At 41.9% G+C, this 16841-nt stretch overlaps 1 protein-coding gene across 2 annotated transcripts in view; it reads left to right on the top strand.

Annotated features, from left to right (window-relative positions):
* Window positions 1-16841, top strand: part of MYLK4 (myosin light chain kinase family member 4) — a 99390-nt gene that overhangs the window by 57869 nt on the left and 24680 nt on the right. For both annotated transcript variants that reach the window (XM_017850347.1, XM_017850345.1), the window contains one exon: window positions 14689-14764. In XM_017850347.1, coding sequence (XP_017705836.1) covers window positions 14689-14764 — 76 coding nt within the window. The remainder of the gene's footprint in view (window positions 1-14688; window positions 14765-16841) is intronic.

A 16841-nucleotide genomic window follows, 5' to 3' on the forward strand; every position in this document is an offset into this window, starting at 1 on the left:
TATTTTCTGCAGTTGGGTGAAATAGCTTAGGACTTGAGTATGGAGTGTGTAATATCTCTCAGTTAACAGAGGAAGAAGAACGTACACTGTCCTGTGCTGCTTCGTGCAGGTATCTTCCTGTGATATTTACTTCAGGTTGCTACCTTTATGTGCAAGTGGACGTTCACAAAGAAGAAAAAGTTCATTAAGCACTTTGAGAAAGACGCAGCTGCATGTAGTAAATACAGATGGAGCCCCATTTTATGTGGGGCTCCTAACTGAAAACAGACTTTAATTCTGTTCTTGGAATACCTATAATTGAACTTTCCATCAGTGATCATGTGTTTCTGCTGCAGAGGCCAACTGTCACCTCATCGTAGGCATTGATTTACTTATTACTGCTGTGAGTGTAGTTTAGCACGTTCTCCGTGAAGGAGGAAGAGCCAGTCTGCATTGCTGTGGCTTCCTATGGAAATACACGCCCTGGGTGATACTGTGCCTCTCTCTTCCTCAGAGAATTCCAAGTGGGGCCTTCTGCCAATCAAGGAAATAAGCCAGCCCCTCCTGGCTCCTACACGCTATCTAGTCCAAAGCTAAAGTTTCTCTTTAGATACCACAGGTGCTAATATAGTTTTCATAATCCTGTCCATTATTATAATTATATTCAAAAAGCTTCATTGAGATATAAATTTATATATAAAAAATTACACATATTTGATATACACATTTTGATGAGTTTGGACATATGCATACATCTGTGATGCCATCACCACCATCAAGTTACTAAACTTATCCATCACCTCCAAAAATGTCCTTTTGTTCTTTTGTGGGTTTTTTTTTCTGAAAAAAAAAAAAAGTCGCTTTAGAGTGACAAATAATATGCTTCTCACTATAGCAACCTGATACCAAAACATAAATTAATTTTTATGTTTATACAAATACCTAACACAAATTAATCTATAGTTACATACTCTTCTAAACATCACAGAAAACTACTGTATAATAACAGATGGAATGGTCAGAGCTGTGTGTGTCTTTGAAAAATGCATTATGATGGTTGGATGTTTAATCAGAGAAAAGATCATATATTGCAAAGTCCTATGACATTTTTAAAGATGAAAGTGTGGGAAAAGAGCATCGGTATTATTCAGTATTATCAACAGTCATCCCTTTGGGCAGAAACATTTTAAACGTTATTAAAATGTCCTGTAATTAGGTGAAATTGGGTAGAATCTCATTTCAAGTTGAACTGATTGGGCTACAATGCTCTTTAAAGTTGTTTTTTTTTTTTTCTTTTTTTCCCCGAATTCAAAGGGATTACATAATTTGAGAAATTTTCCCTTTCTTTGTCTTATTTTGAGCCTCTAAAATACTGTGTTCTTTTGTGGTATATTGTGTGGTTGGGAATACAAAACAGTTACCTTTCTAACCCATGGACTGGGAGGCAAACTCCTTTCATTCCCGTAATTTCTTTGTAATACAAAATTTAAATGTGATGTTAAATCTAAGTTATTTTTTCAGATTTCTTCTTGTTCTGCCTTTAGCCAACATGGAAAATAAATAGCTGATTTACCCAAAACAAAAAAATCCTACTTTTGGGTTTGTTTTGGTTTCATTCACCAAAACAGCAATTTCCTGCTTGGAGAATAGGAGATTGTTATTCTTATTTGAATCAGCAAATCAAGCTCCCTGCTTAAACAGGGAAGGCAGGCTGGTTGCCATGGCTGACTGGGACCAAGAATTTGAAAAGGACCCGGAGGGGCATGTGTTACAAACTCAGACTCTGTATACCCCCATCCCGCTTCACTGATTACTACCTCCAAACAATGCTTGAGAAGAAACTTGAGCAGAACCTCAAGACTACCCCCATTACCCTCCCTCCCCTTTGTAGAAAGGGGAATGGGAAACTTTGTTGAGAAAGTCCCCAGTAGAACGATTTCCATGTTGACAGTTCCTAATGCAATGAAGAGAACCTAGGAACTGAACCCAAGCGAAGCCCTCACTTGCCAAGAAATGGGGAAGAACTAGAAACAATAAATAAATCAATAAGCAGCACAAAGCTAGCCAAACAAATGTCTTGCTTTTTTCTGTGATCTGTCCTAAAAACATTTTTGCTGAGCAATCTGGTTACTACTCAATTATAATCACAACAGAAGACAGATTCCAAGGGTGGAGATATTTGGAAAAGCACCCAAGAAGGGTTGTCTTGCAACCATGTAAAACTTCTGAGGAAACTCCTTCACTGTGCTTTCTTCTAGCTTCTGTGACATCCTAGAACGTTAAAGCTGAGGGGACATTAGAGTGGTGGATGTGATGTCTAATTGGACTGGCTACTTAGTTGCCATTAGAAATATTGTAAAGTAATTTAATAGTAAATTTAATAGTAAAATGCAAAGACATTATTTAGCATCTGATTTGATGTCGGGCTAGGTGATGTACAAAGAAATTTAATCAGACATTTCAAAGGAAAGAGCTACTCTCTGCTCTTGCCTTCTGGCAAAATTAGTTTCCATAATCCTAATAAAGTAAAATGTGGTAGCAACAATCCCTAACTACAACCTCATTTCCCATGATCAGAGGTATTCTTGAAGTTTCTCTCTGTGCTAATATGTTAAAGCATACTAAAGAAGTTATGGCCGATGCAGAAATATGAATAATAGATGTTAAATATATACACTATGCAAATGAGTGTTTATAGTACATGTTCTGATTTGTAATAGGTCTAAGAAATTTGAGAAGGCGATCAAATGGTAAATTACTTCAAAAACCATACTGAGGATGGAGTTTCAGATGCTGCTGGTGACACAAACATTTGAATTTCTACAAAGGTCTTAGAAGACTTAACTTTTTTTCTAGAGGTCCAGGACAACCGATTGCCCTGCATGGACGTGGGACTTGTAGGTACCACAGGAGTCTGGGAGCTGGACATCAAAGTTTGATGTTGAGGAGGATGTAATAAGGGGCATGTAATGGCAGCCCTTGACAAAAATTTTTATACAGGTGGTTGAGATGCTCAGTAAATACAGCCTGGCATCAGTTCCCCCACCAGATCTTCTAATCAACAAATCAGTCAGTCAATCAGTGTCTGTCATGAGCTGACACTGAGTTAGATTCTAGAGATACTGAGATGCCTTGAGGGGGTCAGAAATGCAAACAAATCATTCAAGACAATGTGATAAATCCACGAAGATGTGTGGCCAACAGAGGCAGAGAGAAGGCGGACTCCTCTTTAGGTAGACCATACGGGAGGAGAGTGTTTAAGAAATAATTGGCCTGTAATCCCAGCACTTTGGGAGGCTGAGGCAGGCAGATCATGAGGTCAAGAGATGGAGACCATCATGGCCAACACGGTGAAACCTCATCTCTACTAAAAATACAAAAATTAGGTGGGTGTTGTGGCGCGCGTCTGTAGTCCCAGCTACTTGGGAGGCTGAGGCAGGAGAATCGCTTGAACCCAGGAGGCAGAGGTTGCAGTGAGCTGAGATCATGCTACTGTACTCCAGCCTGGCGACAGAGCGAGACTCCTCTTAAAAAAAAAAAAAAAAAGAATTCACAAAGGGAAACCTTCCTGAATTGGGTCTTGAATAATGAGTAGGAGTTCCACCTGCTTTTTCAAAGTAGGGTCACTGGACCACGTGCATCAGAATCACTCCCAGAGCTCATGAAAAATGTCCTTGGGCTTCAACCCAGACCTACAGATTAAGAATTTCTGGGGAAGGAGCTTTATAAATTTCAGGGCCACCATCCCAGGGCCTAAGGTAGGTAAAGGCATTGCTGGTAGTAACTCTTTTACCTTTCTTCACTGTTGTCCATTGCTCTCTCCTTGACTTTCAAAGCACATTTTGATTCCACACCTAATAATTAACTTGCAGGGATAGTGTAAATATTTTTAAAAACTTCTTATTTAAATATTAAATATTACATGGCCAGCAGCCTGTTGTTGTGGCCATGTGCCTTCATATGATACTCTTGTTCCCTGGTGTGTACACTAATAACTGGGAGTCCACATTTGCTCACATATCAGGGTGTATTGCATTGGACCAGGGTCCTGGGGGCCCCCTCCATGCTTAATACTGACACTGTAGTTACTGGTCTTAGGACGGTCCTAAGGCTGAAAGGAGGCAAGGTTGGGAGGTTGGAGGAGCTCCTGGGAGTCTCAGAAAATCCCCTATTTACCAGCCAGCATGGAGATATTTCCATATTTTAATAACCAGGACAGTACCAGCATACCAGCTGAGTATTTCCGCCACGTCCACAACCAAACAAAGGACGAGACAAGAACCCGAAGGGTTCAGCGTGGTGTTCATGTTCTTCATATATTGAGGGCTTAAGCATATCTTAGGAGTAAAAGCACAGACTGATCGAGGGTGTTGGAGGGTATGTACTAGCTGTGTACTTAACATTATTAATGAACTTATTTTTAATTGACAAATAACAAGTGTATATTCATGGGGCACAGTGTGAAGTTCTGATCTACGTATACGTTGTAGAAAGGGTCAGTCAAGCCGATTAACTCATCCACCACCTCACCAACTTAACACTGTTTTGCGGCGAGGATGTTAAAGATCTATTCTTTTAGCAATTTTGAAATATGCACAATATGTTACCAACAACCACGGTCACCAAGCCATGCAATAGTTCACTAAAACTTATCCCTCCACCCTGAGACTTTGTACCCTTTAATCAACAGCTCCTCTTCCCGCCTTCCTCCCCCACCCCACCCTTCAGCCTCTAAATTTTGATTTGTAAGAACTGTGCTAAATACAATTACTTTTATTTTCTTTCAAGTTGATAGTCACCTTTATCGTAGCCTGGTTACAGCACTTGTATTAATCCTAACTGTATTCTTTGCATTAATCCTGACTGCATAATTTGCATTTTGGGGCCCATCAGAATACATTCCTAATTCTCTAGAGCTTGGTTTGCCTTGGTTTTCATCCTCTCTTTGGGCCTTAATGTTGCTCTTCTCTGAGACCTGAGTTTGGGCAATCCGTTGACCCCAGAGATCAGTGGAAAGTTCCAGGCACATGAAACCTAGTCATGCATGCTCTTCCCTGAGCCCCAGCGGGAGTCCTGGGCCTCCTGAGCAGCCCACGGATGTTCCACACAGTGCTGGGTGTCCACCGACTGCTGCCAGCCAGGGCAGCAGCATGTGGACCCTGCTGAGTGCTGTCTCGACTCCCTCCCCCCTCATCACTGGCCTCCCTCTGAGCTTACCCAAGTATGAGAGATTAGCTCTTCAGACGCCTTGCGGATGGAGGCAAGATGTAAATAGACACACGAGGCTGGGACACATATTTTGTAAAATGCTTCTTCACACCAATTCATGACGTATATTAACTAGGTCAACACATCTGAAATTCTAACATGTATGGGAACCACCTGGCCATTGGTTAAAGAGCAGATTTGGATTGGGTGGGTGGTGGGGAGGGGCTGAGGTTCTCCATTGCTAGCAGGTTCCCAGGAGATGCCGTCGCTGCGGGTTCACCAGCTCACTTTGAATAGACTGGACCAGGTGACTAAATGTTGGGGACAGTCATACTGATTAGTTTTTTACCTACGCAGTTTATATTACAGACAAATGCATTCATTCTGAAACATTTTATAAAGAGCTTTGTAGTATCTCTTTGCTTTTCGGAGGTAGCTTTTTAAAAGTCACTCAGCTTTGCAGTGTGTGTGTTTCCTGTGTAGGGGAAGATGCAGAAACGTAAACCATTAGGAGGTTAAGCAGTCTGCTCAGTGAGTCTAAGCGCAGATCTCTAAATACTCCTGCAGTCCAGGGGCCACACCTCGTCTCACACTAGGAAGCACCAAGCCCCTCTGGGCCTCGGCTGGCATGCCCCACTGCAGGGAGCCAACGGGGCTGGGGGAGGCTGAACTGACTTAGGCTCTGAGTGGGAGACAGGAGATGAAGTGATAAAAAATGAACTTAAAATAAAAATTAAAAAGCATACCGAGAACCCCGTGTGAAATGAAGGCTCTTAAAACTGTCTGCGGCGGGAAGAAATCAAAGAGTTTTATTGGGTGATGAAGAAACACTGTAACCTTCAAGCGAAAACATTCCAAGGTTTGGACTTGTGTTATGAAAGGGAAATTTTACAAAGTAAGACTCATTTTAATGAAATGAACATGAGGAGCTGTGATTCCATTTGAAGCTGGTTGACACACACATGCACTCACGCTCTCAATTTCTTAGTAGCCTCACTGCACAGTGTTTGAAATGCTCAGGTGCTATTCCAGTGACGGAATCCCAAGAAGGCAAAACATCCCTTGATGTATAGTTTTTAGATATACTTTTTACGCAAAGTGCTATAAATACTTCTATGCCCTGAAAGGCGATATTTCTCCACCTTAGCCTGAGTCCTCCTCTCTTCTGCTTACCTCCATTTTAATGGAGGAATTAAATCACTTTCAATTACTAAATTTTGGCCAAGAAGCAAGGCAGAAAGCTTTCAGGCAGAGGACCAGAGGCATGGTTGGGAATGCTGGATTTTTTATTTGTTGCCCTCCCAGGATGCCCCTTAGATCATTTTTGGAGGGAGGTTTTATGGTTCTCAGGGCCGGTTCCCTTGGCCTCATTTCCACACATGTATCTCTGGGTGGAGGATAAGGAGGAGGCAGTGATTTGCTAGATAGTCCATCCTGGATAGGATCAAAGACCTTGCTTGTTGGGGGGAGGAAGAGAGATTCCAGTGTTGTTACAATTGCTCCAAACTGTGACCAGAGGGAGCCTGGCTGGTAAGAAGGCCTCAGAACAAAGGCCAGAGTGACCGGAGGCGACAGAGGAAGTGGGTCCCCACCCTTTTAGTACTTTACAGTCCCTAGGGTGTGGGTGGATTAAAAAACACCGGTGTTCTGGCCCCACACCAGACCCAGTTTATCAGAATCTTTAGGGGAGGACCCAGGCATTAATAGTGTCCAACGTCCCCAGATGGTTGAGAGCCACATACTAGAACTTAGAAGAGTTTGGATAACAAAAGCAGGTGGGGTGGTGGGGCGGCAGGGTGAGCAACGGGAGTTCGAGAGGGAAAGAAGGAGTGGCCTCAAGTCAGAGGGCTCAGAGTTTTCTCTGTGGGGAGGACAGATAAGGTGGCAGTGGGAAGAAAATAACAATATCAGACTCATTATAAGGTGTCAGCACATCCAACAGGTATAAGATGGGGGAAAATAAAATCTATGTTATCGAACTACTCACTGTGGCCTCATAGGTAGGTGAAGGTTCTTAATTTGTTCATTTTAAGTGGTTCTTTTTAAAATTGATGGAAGAATGAAGCAGAGCAAATATTTGTAATAATACGTAGCTGTGACCCACAGCCTGGACCCCGATCGTGGCTGGTAGATGTTAGGGGTTGGCCACCCCATCTTACAGCTCTGTCCTCTGCCACCAGGCTCAAGCGTTGATCTTTTCCAATCTCCTCAGCTCCGAACATATCACCCTTTCTATAACAAGGGAGTGTATCAGGATAAGAAAACTTGGAAGTATATTTATAAAAAGTTTTGATGTCAGTAAGGAATAGCCTAAAGGAGTAAATTTGACCATCCGGGGCTCCACATGATCTTTTCTTGTTAGCAGAGGCTGTTAAATGTGGTAGCAGCCGGGCGCGGTGGCTCACAACTGTAATCCCAGCCCATCAGCACTTTGGGAGGCCTGAGGCGGGTGGATCACGAGGATCCAGGAGTTCAAGACCAGCCTGGCAAGATGGTGAAACCCTGTCTCTACTAAAAATACAAAAAAAAATTAGCCAGGTGTGGGTGGTGGGCCGCCTGTAATCCCCAGCTACTCGGGAGGCTGAGGCAGAGAATTGCTTGAACCTCGGGAGGTGGAGCTTGCGGTGAGCGAGATTGCGCCACTTGGACCCAGCCTGGCGACCAGAGTGAGACTCCATATCAAAAAAAAAAAAAAAAAAAAAAAAAAAAAAAAGTGGTGGCATGCTTTCTCTTATGATATAGCTCGATATATAGTATAATAAAATAAAGTAAAGTTATCCGTGCATCTTCATGTGATGGTTGATCCAGCTAGGCTTTCCTAAATCCACACCTTAACTTCAGGCCCTTTCTTGGTCTGTGTCCTTGAAGGTCCCATTGACTTGGCTTCCGAGTGAAGCGCTGTGCGCATCATCGTGGCTGCGTCGAAAGGCTTTAGTTTTCCCGGCAGGGTTATTTTCTCAGGTGATTCATTCCACCTGACATCATCAGCAGCCTGGGGAGGATCCACTTACTGAGTTCTGAGCACAGGTGAACACTTTCCCTTTCTGGGTTGGTTTGGTCAGATTCTGTCCTGCCTTGTGCCATGCCAGTCCCCACAGACCGTGAAACAGGCTGTGCTTTGGGAGAATTCCTTTCATTACCCAGGACTTCAGGGTTTTCTCGCTTCATGCATGGAGAGTTGGAGTGTGTGCTGAGGTTGAAGGGGAATAGATTTACTTTACAAACAATCTCTAGAAGTATCTTCTATGCTCAGGCAAGAAAATGTTTTCATATTTCTTCTGAAAATTCATCTCTTTGTATTCTTCTAGGATTTATTCATTTTTCTCTCCCCTATTAGAAACCTAATCAGAGTTTAATAAAGTCATTATAAATTGTTATAATTTTGTTTAGGTATTTCTGGAACTTAGGTTAAGATGGCCAAGAATTGTTCATCTTGGCGTCTCCACAAGCAGTAATATGAAAAGCTGTTATTCAGGATGCACGACCTAGTATCCTCTGCTAGCAAGAAAAGACTGTGTGGAGCCCAGGGCCGGTCAGATTTATTCCAATAGGCTATTCCTTTTTGACACCGAACTTTCAAAATTTAAATACACTTTCAAGTTTTCTTATCCTGATAACCCCCTTGTTGTAGAAAGGTCAGGTGGGTGATATATTCAGAGCTGAGGAAGTTTGAAAAGATCAATGCCTGGCCGGGCGCGGTGGCTCAAGCCTGTAATCCCAGCACTTTGGGAGGCCGAGACGGGCGGATCATGAGGTCAGGAGATCGAGACCATCCTGGCTAATACGGTGAAACCCTGTCTCTACTAAAAAATACAAAAAACTAGCCGGGCGAGGTGGCGGGTGCCTGTAGTCGCAGCTACTCGGGAGGCTGAGACAGGAGAATGGCGTGAACCCGGGAGGCGGAGCTTGCGGTGAGCTGAGAGCCGGCCACTGCACTCCAGCCTGGGCGGCAGAGCAAGACTCCGTCTCAAAAAAAAAAAAAAAAAAGAAAAGATCAATGCTTGAGCCTGGCAGTAGAGGACAGAGCTGTAGGACAGGGTGGCCAACCTCTAACATCTACCTGCCACCATCAGAGTCCAGGCTGTGGGTCACAGCTACAAATTATTACAAATATTTGCTCTCCTCCATTCTTCTATCTGGCTTGTCTGCAACAGTTTTAAAAATAGCCAGGAATGCACTATATATTATGTTATGAACACAATTTTCTGTAGCAACTGTAATCCCAAAATGCATGGCCGTTGAGATGGCTAGCCATATCAACTATGTAAATTCATGGCTGTGGATATGAGCCACCATGGCAGGGATGCATCTGAGATGGCCCCTAGGGCAGCCTGGCTTTTCAGGGGTGCAGCCTGATGACAGAGTGTTCTCAAAATGAAAGTGCCATTCCAGAAAGCACTGTTTTCTTCATCACGCATTGCTTCACCAAGCACTTTAGAACCTTACCCTCTGTTCGGTGCTGGGGAAACAAAGGAGAAGAGAAAGGTCTGTATGCCAGTGGGCAGACAGACATATTGAGAACACTGCAGTAACACGGAAGATGATGGTGGTATTGTTGAGGTCCTCCTCTGGAGGACCTTTATGATCTTTTAAGGTCAAATCTGTTTTATTAATTGATTTTTATTGAATGAAAACAAAAGAAGGATTAGACAATGTTGTTCAATTGAATTAATTTCCCTTTCAGTTATTCCACCACTTTCAGGAAAAGTAGGGTTTTGACGTAGTACTGGGACAGGTCTGTAGCATAGGGTGAGAACGCACTAATGCCCAGGTAGCTGGCACACACCTGTGGACCAATGCCGCCCTCTTGTTCAAATCTAGATCCTATGGCAGTAAATGTAATGGTTAATGGAGAAAAGAGGATAAATTGCTTACTTAAAATTGCTTAAATAATCAAAACTGTCATGCAAGCGATGAATACTGAACTCTTAAAAGCAGTACTTTGCAAAAGGAGAAAAAGAGTTTGCAAGAATTGAGCTGATAGTTCTAATTATGTTCTTGCCCTCAAACCTACTAATTAGAATGGTCCTTCTCCAAAACGCATTTCAGAAAATCAGAGTATGAAGCATGGTGTTATCTAGAATTGTCTCCAAATTATTTTGATTTTGCAGTGCCATTAGTAAAAGATTTTAAAGCACACTCCAATATATTTATTTATAAATTATGTACGTTGATAACCACTACATGCACTTTATTTTATTTTTGAGATGGAGTCTCTCTCTGTCGCCAAAGCTGGAGTGCAGTGGCGTAATCCTGACTCATGGTAACCTCCGCCTCCAGGGTTCAAGTGATTCTCCTGCCTCAGCCTCCTGATAGCTGGGACTACAGGTGTGCACCACCAGGCCCAGCTAATTTTTGTGTTTTTGGTAGAGATGGGGTTTCACTATGTTGGCTGGGCTGGTCTCGAACTCTTGACCTTGTGATCTGCCCACCTCGGCCTCCCAAAGTGTTGAGATTACAGGCGTGAGCCACCGTGCCTGGCTGCATTTTTATTTTTATAAATAACATTTAATATGTCAGAGATACTTTTATATGTGTCCAATTGTATCAATATATTTTAAAAAACATATGTAAAATAAAAATGTTAAAAGAATGGTGTCTTAGCTTGGGCTGCTATAGCAAATTATTTTGGACTGAGTGGTTTAAACAACAAACATTTATTTCTCACAGTTCTGGGGGCTGAGAAGTCCCAAATCAGGCTGCTGGCAGATCCAGGGCCTGGTGAGGGCCTGTTACTAGTGTGTAGTGGTCTTCTCCTCATAAAGAGTGAGCAAACTTTCACGTTGGTTCTTATAAGGGCACTAATCCCATTCATGAGGACTCTCCAGTCATGACCTAGTCACCTCCAAAGGCCCTACCTTTTAATAGCATCACCATGCGGGTTAGGATTTTAATATATGAATTTGTGTGTGTATACTGGGCGGGGGGATACATTCAATCCATAAGAAATGGAATAAATTGAAATGAGTCTAGCGTGTCCTTGATACCCTCCAAAGGACTACTATGGACACTCCCTGGGTATGTATGCCCCACTTACGAGACCAGTCTAGGAAGCCAGACAGAGTGGAGAGAGCTGAGCTGTGTTTTGAATACTTGGGCAACTGGACCACATAGTCTTTCTTCCCTGCATCATTCTACATCCACGGATAAATTATTATAAAAGGAATTGGTAAATAGTTCCAAAGGAATCCATATGCAAATACAGAACTATTTTTAAGTGAATTTGCATGAAAGAGGTCCTTAGGTTCACCCCAGCCATCGATGTGAAGTCAGCAGAGGAACATAGTCACTGACATGGTTTTCATCCCATTAACTGGGGTTGGTCAGGATTGGGTCAGAAACTTCACGCTTAAGAGCACTGGTCCTGTGCTCTTTAATCGATAGAAGACATATTTCATTTTTGTACAACAAATAAGATGTATCTACACACTTGAACTTTCTATTTTAGCAACTTCTAGGCATGACTTAGAAATACAAAGTAAAAACATTTCATATTTTTGGTTGTCGTCCTGGAAAGAACGAGAAATACAACTTCTGTTTGTTGGAAACTCTTCAGTTCAAAGTTCCTCTAGATGTCAGTATTACATAGGGAAATGAAAACATAACAGCCTTTGGCAGTGAATAAAGGCCTTCTTACATTATTTAAATAGAAAAACATATGTGATATATAACTACTAAAGAAAAAAGCAGCCTCACTTGGAAGCTGGCTTCTTATATTCCTCAATACCGACAGCTTCTCCCGTTGGTCAAGTCCGACTCGAACCCAAAGAATATTGGCCCAGCATGTGGACTTTTCCACCTGATACTCAGATGGCTTCAGAGGCAAATGTGGATCTATCAGTGCTCCATGGAGTCTTACAGCCAGCTGCTCAATTTTATATGCTTTGATGAAATTGACTGATACATACCAGTTTTCATTATTAAATCCACGTATGCTTATATCATTGCGTCCATGCCACACAGAATAAACCCAGAAGCAAAATGTCTATTGATACACCAGAGTTTTCGTTTCAAAAGGGAAGAACTAAAAGACAGTTATATCCTAAACACAATTTGTTAAACTGTCTTATTCAACTAATTTGGATATATGCTTTCAAAATTGGACTTAAATTCTGTCTTCTTTTCTTTTTTTGCTTCTCTTCCATGTTAATTGTAATCTTTTGACAAATATTTATCTCTTCACTCTGCTAATTTGTTTTTGATTTATGACCTTCTCTCTTAATCATTTTTCTTTTCTCCTGTGGTGCCAACTATGTAGTAGATCTCAATAAATATGAATCATGTAACTTGGCTATAGTCTTTCTATCTTTTTTTTTTTTTTCCCCAGAAAGACAGTATAGAGTGGTAGTTAGGTGCACAGGCTGAAGTAGACAGCTGGGTTAGAATCCTAGCTCTACCATTTCTAAACTTTATAACCTTTGGAAATTACCTAACTTCATTTATACAATGGGGCTAATAGTATCTATCTTAAAGGGCTGTTAGGAGGAGCAACCAGGTAAACAAAGTGCTTAAAAGAGTGACTGGTACATAGTGTGTGTGCGCAATACATGGTAGCCATCACCACTACCACCCTCATTACCATGATCACCACCATCACCACTACAACCACTATCACCACTACAGTCACCACCATCACCACTACCACTACCACTACCACCACCACCACCACCACCACCACCAGCACTACCACCACCATCACGGCCACCACCATCATTACCACTACCACCATGACTAACACCACAACCACCACTACTACCACCACCACCACCACCACTATCACCACCACCACCACCACTACCACCATCATGATCACCACCATCATGACCACTACCATCATCATCATCATCACCATCATCACTACGTACTGGTCTCTGAAGTAATCGCCAGGGAGTCAAAGATGAACCAGTCTTTTTGCCCACTGGAAGTCCACAATCTCATGGGAAATTGACCGGAAAAAAGGCTTAAAAGTGTTGTAAGGAATACCAGGGTTAGGGCTATGTGCTGAGTTCTGTGCAAGCACAGAGGAGGGAGCAGTCGGCTTTGCTTGAAGCAGCAGCAGCCCATTTTCCCTGCAGAGGGAAAAGTAGGCAAGTGCCATCTCTGGACTTTCACTTAAAGAGAAACTTTAAGAGAAAGAGAAACTCTGAAGCTCTCACTTCCAGCCTTGGCTTTCCACAGATTTACTAAACATGCCTTCATGTTGTAAGTTCACCATCTGAAAAACGGAAATCCTCTGAATCCATGGAGCTTCCCCCTGAATTGTTTAAAAGCATATTTGTGGCCAGACGTGGTGGCTCACACCTGTAATACCAGCACCTTGGGAGGCCGAGGCAGGCGGATCACCTGAGGTCAGGAGTTCAAGACTAGCCTGGCAAACGTGGCAAAACCCCGTCTGTACTGAAAATACAAAAAATTAGCCAGGCATGGTGGTGCATGCCTGTAGTCCCAGCTACTCAGCAGGCTGAGGTAGGAGAATCGCCTGAACCTGGGAGGTGGAGGTTGCAGTGAGCCAAGATCATGCCATTGCACTCCAGCCTGGGCGACAAAAGTGAAACTCCGTCTAAAAAAAAAAAAAGAAAGAAAGAAAGAAAGAAAGAAAGAAAGAAAGCACATTTGCAATTTGTCTTGATATCTGTGCTCTGAACTTACATGGTGTTTCATGCTTGCAAATCAGCTGAAGGCAAATTATGTTGTGTTTCAAAGGGGAAATAAATACTTTTTTTGGACATCCACACGATGTCATTAATTTATAATGCATAACTTTAGAAGTTGTGATAATTTGGGTGGATTGGGTTAATGTTTCCCTTTTATATGGGGTACATTAGCTAACGGTTTGCTCAACTAATTCAGAGATTCCAGGACTGTGAGAAGAATGTTTATGCTCTTAGGAAAAAGGCCATCTGTTCTAAGCACTGTAAAGGTTCCATGTATAAAGCTGACTTTCATCTCCTACTCTCTAGTTTACAGAGCCCATTCACATGTATCCTCTCATTTCTATTTGATTTACATGTAAACCATATAAAGACAACTTAAACAGAAGTCAAGGGCGATGCGCACATTATTATATCCTTGCATCTATTCATGAAGATGGGCTTTTCCCATAATGACAGTTTTACAGAATTTCTTTGAAAACAGTGAGTTCATTTCAGATACTGTAGTCTATATGGGCTTTCATTAATTCAGACAGTTCTGCCCTCTATATTACTATTAATTTTACTGTTTTTTTTCTATGTTCGAATCGTATAATATAGTAGTTTTCACTCTGGGGTGATGGGTGATTTTGCTCCCCATTTATGGATCTCTGGAGACCTTTTTGGTCATCACAACTGGGAGGGAGGGTGCTACTGGCATCTGATGGATAGAGGCCAGCGATGCTGCTATCCTGTAATGCTGATGACATTCCCCACCACACAGAATCATCCAGCGCAAGTGTCAGGAGTGCTGAGGTTGAAAAGCCCAGATGTGATATGTAACTTCAGTTACTCAATTGTGCCTCCACAGGCGAAGGAGGTGTGGTCAAATGCCGACCTGACGGAAAGGATGCCTGTCAAAAGCAAAAGGACATCAGCCCTTGCAGGTAACATCTTTAGAAAACTAGATAGTTATGAATAAAGAAAGTCCTGTTATAAAAGTCCTGTTGTTATTCAGAGGAAGTTGCACGTTCATAAAGCCCTGTGTAGGAAGAAGTGATGTTTGTATTTAAAAAAAAAAAAAAAAAACCCTCCCCCCGCTTTTTTTTGCTTGTCTTTCGGTCTTACTACTTACAAACAAGAAAATCTTTTGGAACCCAGTTGGTCATATTTCCTTCCACTTTGCTTTTAAAAGCTTATATCTGCTGATAAAAAGAAACCTGGATAAAGATGCCATTATAGAAAGCCAAAATTATACTGATCACCTACATTCTCCATTAAAATATTTTGTGTCCTATGGTGGCTTCTAGAGAGATCTACCCAGAAGAATCAGCTCTCCTCTGAGAAAGAAAAGGTTAATAAACTCAACAAGAAAAATGCTGAGAAGACCAATGCCTCTCTAGTTCATAGAAGTTTTGTCATATTTCATACAAAAAGACAAGACAAAGTAGAAGATTTTGCTCTAAGAAATTCTATAGATCCAAGAGAGAATATAGATGGAACAGACATTTCATGCACAGAGAGCCTGAATAGACAGGAAAGTGACAGTGCTGTGAATGAAAAACAAGCCACTGTGGATAAAAACGGACACCCAGTGTTCGAAGAAGAGAAAACGGGTTTAATTCTAAGGAAGATGCTAGTGGAAGAGAAGCTGAGAAGAAAAGAAAACTGGCAACTGCACATGAGACAGTGCTGGACCAATGTCCAAATAAAAATCAATACATGTATCAGACTAATGGTGACCAATTTCCTGAAAGGTAGGGTTACAGCATTGCATATCCACAGCGATGCTTTCTGTAGATCTATGTGCCATTGCAGTTTAAGGCCTTATTAAAAGGATAAATGAAGAGAGCTTTGAAGCGATGATTTATAACTCAGTTTTCCAGCTTACATGAATTTTTCATGGCCACATTTTCTTGCCATTATTTTTTCTTCTTGCCTGTGATATTTTCAGGCATTTTATTATTTTCTATGTTTTCTACCAACTGGTAGACAAAGATGATGATTAATAGTGCCCACAGGAATCAGTATTTTTTAAAGATCAAGTAAAACATTTTTATTTTTAGCAGTACAGAACATATCCTTCCTAAAGACAAGAATTAAATAATTAAATTAAATTATCTGTAATTTAAAAACCTAAATCTGAGAAAGCTTACCTACTCCATTATAAATAATAATTTCCCCAAATATAGTGAGGATGAAATATAGTGAGGATGAAGTAAGATGTAGATAATTGAATGACTTTCTTTCTCAACTACACAGTTTCACATGTAGATTAAGGTAATATTGTAGCCAATTAAAATGAACTACTCAAAGTTATGAGTAATCACATATCACAGTATCTATTTGGAACCAAAAGTATCAAAACACTTGTGTGGTCTTTTTTAGGGATTTAAAACATAATTCTTACTTCATTTCTTAATACTGTATCTGAAACTTCATCTTGGAGAAATTTAATTTTCCAAGAATTAAGCGTAAATACTAATGATTGCTAAGAAAGAAACTTCATCGCTGCCAGATGTGTTCAGTGAGCTGCTGAGAAACGGAAATTAGGTCAATTCTTCCACTGATAATTGTTTAGTCCTACTGCCGTTCAGATTCAGAGAGATTGGCCGGGCGCGGTGGCTCACGCCTGTAATCCCAGCACTTTGGGAGGCCGAGATGGGCAGATCACGAGGTCAGGAGATCGAGACCATCCTGGCTGACACAGTGAAACCTCGTCTCTCCTAAAAACACAAAAAAGTAGCTGGCATACAAAAAATTAGCTGGGCGAGGTGGCGGCGCCTGTAGCTACTCGGGAGGCTGAGGCAGGAGAAAGACGCGAACCCGGGAGGCGCGGAGCGCGAGCGTTTGCGAGTGGCGAGCCGGAGATCGCGGGCCACTGCACTCCAGCGCGGCGCCGGTGTCGGGGGGCCGGTGCACACGCGCTAAGACTCCATCCAAAAAAAAACAAAACCCACACACCAAAAAGATTCAGAGCCGGATGTACTTGCTTCTGGTCTGATCATCGATGCTATGAATTAG

This window comes from Rhinopithecus bieti, unplaced genomic scaffold, assembly GCF_001698545.2.
Source record: "Rhinopithecus bieti isolate Rb0 unplaced genomic scaffold, ASM169854v2 scaffold_32012, whole genome shotgun sequence".
In the NCBI taxonomy this organism is placed as follows: domain Eukaryota; kingdom Metazoa; phylum Chordata; class Mammalia; order Primates; family Cercopithecidae; genus Rhinopithecus; species Rhinopithecus bieti.